The following is a 6,488-nucleotide window of genomic DNA, read 5'->3' on the forward strand; positions in this document are numbered from 1 at the left end:
GGTGAAATATAGAAGAAACATTTTTCTGTTGTAGCAAAATAGTATGACTAGACATTAAATAGTTTCAGATATGTTTTCAGTCAAACTGTTTCAAAGCTCACTCTCAAGGAAATACACTACTAATTTTAAGTTTACATTATTACTTAAGACTTTGGAAATCTGCAGAAAGCCACCAGTTTTTAGTACAGCATCATCTTACAGCATAGACTGTGAACCTTTAACAGTCATCAAAATGTAGATGTCATAGCAGGTAATGTTTTCCTTCTCCATTTTGCAATAATCAAATAAGATTTATCTATAAACTATTTTAAACATGCCTTTATTTTCCATAAATACAGTGACTTTAATCCAGAAATGTAAACATCCTGGATCTGAAGACTCAGTATCTATATGAGGCTTAACAAATGGTTTCCTTCTTTAACAGTAGATACCTCTTTACAATGGAAGTAATCAGTGGGCCAGCTGCTGCATAACTGTAAGTTCTGAATTTAGACCAGCACAATTACAGGGGTAGTAGCACTGCCCTCAGGTTAGACTAGAATAGCAATGGGCAGAGCCCTGAATTAAAGATGTATTGCTTTTTGGTTGGGCAGTAGAGCTAGAGCACAACATTCAGAATCATTTGGAATAGATGACTGATGACAAAGTCCTCCGAGATGCCAAGACTGAGGCACCTACAAGGAGACAATAAAAAGTAGGAATAAAAGGTGTGGATATTGCCAGAAGGGCTATTAGTGTTAAAAGCTCAGAGGACTCACTCGTATTGACAAAACACATTACTTAAAAATCAGGCCACCATTTTCATTAACAAACAACAGTTGGTGTAAATTCAATCTATGCAAATCAGGCTTAGTAAAAAACAATTCTCATAAAGTAGTACACAGGTACACAATACTCTGCATTGATATAACTGGCCATTGGTCTACCAGAGAATTTAAAAAGCTTTAGAAGTATTTAGACAGACAATAACTCACCCATGAGAGACAATTATTGCATTTAGTATACAAGAGAAAAAGTGACTGATATCATTGTGCTCATTAGTTTTTCCTAGGGGAAGATAACTTTTATCCCACAATTGTTACTAAAACATAATCTATATTGAGGACATTATAGAAACAATAGCAGCACATGAAGTCAGTCGTAAGGAAGTTTATGCAGACAGGTGCAAGGTTTTACTGCACACATTTTGTCTTTGTAATGAACATATTTTTTCCTTAGTAGTTCACTAAAACAAATTACATTTAGTATTCACTATTAACTTAGTCAGAATTTATTAGTGAACCAAAAGTCTCACTGTTCTTATTAAACTAAGTTACAGAGCTATATTGCTGTTTTGGCCTAAAACAATTTCAGCTATTCTTTGGTAAGGCACATTAGTTTTTTTTCTTCTAAATTGCTTGTAATTAAGATCTTTAAAACTTTTTTCGTAATTAAGTCTCTCATAATAATTCCTTTATTACTGTCCTATTGCCAAGATAAGTTTTGTAGGTTAGTTTAATGTACTCCAGGTTCTATTATAACCAGTACATCACTATCAACAATCTTTCTAAGTTAATCAACTTTCTGCTACAATATAATTTTTAAAAAGTATTGGATTGATAACTACACATATTCATTACCACACTATGAAAAATTACTTTGTGAACTTTTCTAAGAAAATCACCATTTGCATATCTAAAATTTATTTTCAAACTGAGTGGCATGAAGAACTGCTTCAAACTACCCCCAAGGCATATTAAACCATACCAGAATGTGAAGGTACCATAAAACAATTTTAGTAATCCTGGAGGAAATGCTTGGTATTATGTGAGGTTTACAACATAGTGGCATGTTGTGCTGAATACGCATCTTTTTTGTTTAAACAAACAAAAAGATCACTCATCAAAATTTTGCTTTTTCATATTATTTTAAAAATTGGAAACAAATATTCCTTCACCCTGGGTCTCTGTAACTCAGCATGTATAAAGAGGTAAAGGCACACACTGTTTCCCTACAGGGCCATAAACACTTTCCACCAATAGCAAAATCTCCCTTTATTACAGATATTAGAACTCTATTGCCACATGGGCAAGTCAATCAAAAGGGCTTAGACGACAGCTGGGCAAATTTTAATGTGTTTATTTCTACAGCTTGTTTTTATTTATTAAAAGTTTTGTGCAAAACGGAATTATATAAATAGTAAAGGGGGAAACAATAGTGCTCCATAGCCTGAAGCAAATGGTGTCAGTACATTTGTAAAGAAGGTAAAGTTGCTCAGCCTATTAAAAGGACAAAAACTAGACAAAGATAGCACAACTATTCATTTCTACAGTTGGGAGTGGGAAGTGTTTAATCCCAAGTTTTGCTGCTTTAAAATAGCTAGTAATATAGTTAATTCTCAATTCTCTAGCCTTGAACATCTGTGCCTTCTGACTCTTCCTACAGAAAACCACGTTAGGTGAAGCAAGCTCTCACTCTCTCCTGTTTGAGGGAGAGGGTTGAGGTAACACTGCCAGCAACACAGCTGGAACCACCAGCCCTCTGGAACTAGCATTCCTGAGAGGATGGGAAATAGTCACCAACATAATAATGTTTCTCTACTTTTACAGGAAAATATTGGAAGTATATAGGGGTACGGAAGAATTCAACAGATGGTTAGGGGTGTTTTACATTCAGTTGTTTGGAAGCAAAACCGATTCAGCTCCTCCGAATTTCCTGGTTAGAAAATATAAAATTACCCTAATACCTCTTAAAGTACAGTAAAAATAGAAAAAAAAAGTCCCTTGAGGATAATAGAGTCTTTGCATTAAAGGTGAATCTTCAACAACAAATCTGCTCAACTCACAGATCTGTTGATTCAGGGGGCAGATAAAGTCTAAGTGACTATTTGCCACTGAGATATGCAGGTGCTGAAATTCTTAGTAGATGCTGAGTAAACCAAATGTGACTACTGGGCAAGGAGACGAAAGAAAATAAATCTTGTCTGTTACATGCATAGTTATGTTTTGGGGGTGCTCCCCAAACTCTGATTTATCATTTAATTTTCACAACGAATTAATTAGGCAGGACAGCTCACTTTAAACAGTGGCTTATCTCTTTAAACCTAGTTTTTACCAATGACTTGAATTAAAAACAATTCAAACCACTGGGTCATGCAGAGTCAGTAATAAGTTAATAATAATGAATAAAAGGGCATAAGGGCATGAATGAAAAACAAACTCTATTTACTGAAGGGGAGAAAGAAAAGAAAACTAATATATTCTTTATAGAATGGGGAACAGAGGAAGAATATTTTCATTATGGCTTTATGATGGAAGCGCTTCAGATAGTCCCTTGCCCCACTCACCCAAATCAAAGCCCTGGTGGCAGTGACAGTACCAGGAAACAACCTAGCCACCCCGCCCACCCCGCCCCCATAACCGTGCCCGGTGGCTGCTGTCCAGTCGCCCGTGCTTCCCAAGGCTGCCGAGCAAGCTGCTATTGCTCATTCCAGTAGATCCAACGCCCAGGCTAGGGGGCAGAGAGACAGCCCTTGTGGTGGAGCGAGGCAGCCAGGCCCGGATCAAGGTAGGGCATGTCTTCGGCCCACCGCTCCCAGGAGCCTGCTGCTTCAAGGGAAGACTTTGGGTCCTGGATAGGGCTCTCCCTCGCACCAGAAGTCATCGGCCTGAGGGGTCTCCAGGAGCCACACCTCTCGGGGCAGGTCACAGGCAGAGCCGGAGGCCTCCTTGGGCCTGACGGGCTCCAGCACCCGGTAATAGTGGCAATCCCGGCCTTCGTCCGGGTCGTAGGGCGGGGCCAGGATGTCCAGGAAGGCGGCGGGTCCGTCCACAGCGTCGATCTGGTGCAGGTTGTCCCGGTACGGCGTGAGGACGCAGGGGCCACTGGCCTCGGTGTACTCGGCCCGCGAGCGCAGCACGCCCGGCCGCACAGCATCCCGCTCTCGGGCCTGCAGCGGCGGCTCGAACTGCTGCTCCGGCGGCGGGGCCCGCGGCCGCTGTCCTCCGCCCGCCTCCAGCTTGTCCATGCAGCTGATGCGCACGGTGCCGTAGAGCACCTTGAGCATGCCGTGCATGCCCGGGTGGTCGTGCAGCGGGATGGACGTACCGCTCTTGAGCAGGAACACGCCGAGGCTGAAGCCGTCCGTCTCGTATATGTGCATGTAGGTGACGGGCGGCCGGTTGGGCTGCAGAGGCTGCAGGGTGGCCTTGCGCGGGGCGATGTTCAGGTCCTCGGCGCGGATCTGGGTCAGCAGGCTCTTCAGCTTGCTCAGGTTCTCCGGGAAGCCCGGCAGCATCTGCGCCTCGGGGACAGACGCCGCGCCGCGGTCGGAAGCTCTGCGGCCACCCCCACGGCCCCGGAAGGTGAGGCACGCCTGGCGGGCGATCCGTTGGATCAGGGAGGCCATGTTGTCTCGGGGCATGCTCGGCTGTTCCTCCGCGTGCCGGGGCCGGCCCCCTCCTTTCCTCCGCCCCTTGCGGTCCCCGGCGGCCGCCACGGCTGCCCGCGGCTCCCGGCGAGGCGGGAGGCCCCGCAACTACTGGCCAGTCGGGCGCGCGGCGCTGCCACCGCAGCCTCCAATCTCAGCAGCCAAGCGCCAGCAGCAGCACGGCGCACGCTCCTCGAGCCCTCTCCGAGCGCGCACGCGCACGTCCCGCACTTCGCACTCACGCTCCGGGAGCAGGTACCGGCCGCGCGGACGGTGCCAGGCTTTGCCTTACGCCCCGGGGCTCCATTCATGCGGCCCGCATCTACAGCGGTGGCCAGACGCTCCCGGCGCCCCGTGGAGCATGCCGGGATTTGTAGTCCCGCATTCTGCCGGAGCAGCGAGTTCGCTTTGTCACCTGGAAAAGGGAAGGAATAGTAGACGGGTTGCGCACACAGCAACCTTCGTTAGGGTTGCAAGGTGTTTTCTTGTTTGAAAAGAGGAGCATTGGGATGCAAGGGAAGTATCCACTTAACTACAAATCCCGGCATCCCCAGCGGGCTGGGATGACGCACTTCCGGCAGCTGGTCCGGGGAGTAGTCGAGGCTATTGGCCATTACAGGCAACAGGGCAGGAATCCTGTTAACTTTCTGGCGCCACTTGGGTCTGCAGCCATTCAGGGTCGCTTTCTTATGGTCTTGCCCCTGGGAAGGAGGCTGATGAATCAACCGTAGCTCCTCGTAGCCCCCTAGGCCGCACAGTCTACCGCGCGGGTTGCGGGATAGCGCTTTCGTAATTTTCTAAGTTTTTTAGGAGGTGAGGAGGTTGAGGCTGTCCCTGGTGATCACCATGGTTACTTTGCACAGCCGGGCCCAGCTGTTGTTTGCATCAAGGCCTGATGACGCTGCTCTTCTGGTTACGGATAGTTTTTGCTGGGAGGATTTGAGAGGTCATTTGCTGTGGTCACGGATTCTGTATACTAGTGGTTCTCAAACCTTGCTTTGCCCGAGAAGCACCTGTGTGTGTGTGGGGGGGGGGGGGACTCTCTCATTATTAATACAGATACGCGGTGGTCACCCTTAAATTGATTCACTGGGTGATTCTGAGGCATTCTAGGAGAAACAATGGTGTGCAACAATCGGGCTGTTATGAAGTTAGTTCAAATCACAGAGGCATTATTCTTCTGACATAAGTAGATGACCGGAAAAACAAGACATTAGATACCATGACTTTAAACTTAACACTGAGTTTAATGTCCTTTTGGACTTCCAAAGCTAAACATGGGTTTCTTGTACATATTGTAATTGGAGTGGTTCAGTAAATTCTCTCCAGTTAAAATAGGCATGCTTTTTAGTGGCTTATGTAACCTAGCCAATGAGTACTCACAATAGGCCAGGCATTGTGTTAAGTGCATTATGTAATGAATGTGACACTGTCTAATCCTCACAGCAATTCTCAAGAGGTAGGCACTATTATTCTTCCCAGTTTGCAGATGAAGGAGTAAGTTGCAGGAGGATAGTGGATAGTAACTAATTGGCAAGGCATGAACAGCAGAGCAGAAATAAGTACAGTTTTACCAAAATTAGCAGCATGAATTGATGTAAAAAGCACCAAATGGGGAATCAGGATATTGCTTTTCTAGTTTAGTCAAAACAGTCACAAGCTGAGTGTCTTTGAGGCAGATCCTACCCTTTTAGTTCCTCAGTTTATTCCTCTGTAGAATGCCGGTGTTAGTATAACAGAGTTCTGAGCCTTAGTTCCTCATCAGAAGTCCCTGGGGAGCTTAAAAAATAAAAAAAGAAGATTTTGGGGTCACACTGCAGAGATTCTGACTCAGAAAAACTGGAGTGAAGCCTAGAATTTTTATTTTTAAGATGGCTTCCCAAGTGATTCTTGATTATCAGCTTAGTCTGAGAACCACTGCTAGATCTAAGTAGTGAACCAGCTGTTATTATTAGGTTACTCTGATTAAAAGGGTGATTATTTGCTTTAGAAAAGGATTCTTATGATTTGTTTTCAGTGGTTCTCATGCTATTATTAAGTTATTAAAATGCAGTCAAAGTTCACCATGTAAGGAAATTCC

General features: G+C 45.0%; 1 protein-coding gene across 1 annotated transcript; it reads right to left on the reverse strand.

Annotated features, from left to right (window-relative positions):
• Positions 1-303: 303 nt before the first annotated feature.
• On the reverse strand, positions 304-4,733 carry ADO (2-aminoethanethiol dioxygenase). The gene has a single exon (XM_063103312.1). It carries the CDS (start codon positions 4,400-4,402, stop codon positions 3,590-3,592), a length of 813 nt encoding a protein of 270 aa, XP_062959382.1. The 5' UTR covers positions 4,403-4,733; the 3' UTR covers positions 304-3,589.
• Positions 4,734-6,488: the final 1,755 nt, after the last annotated feature.

Source organism: Cynocephalus volans, chromosome 7 (genome assembly GCF_027409185.1).
Source record: "Cynocephalus volans isolate mCynVol1 chromosome 7, mCynVol1.pri, whole genome shotgun sequence".
NCBI classification, from domain to species: Eukaryota; Metazoa; Chordata; class Mammalia; order Dermoptera; family Cynocephalidae; genus Cynocephalus; species Cynocephalus volans.

Bases quoted from the DNA above. Each gene is read 5' to 3' on its own strand.
- ADO (XM_063103312.1), bottom strand. From the start codon at position 4,402: ATGCCCCGAGACAACATGGCCTCCCTGATCCAACGGATCGCCCGCCAG.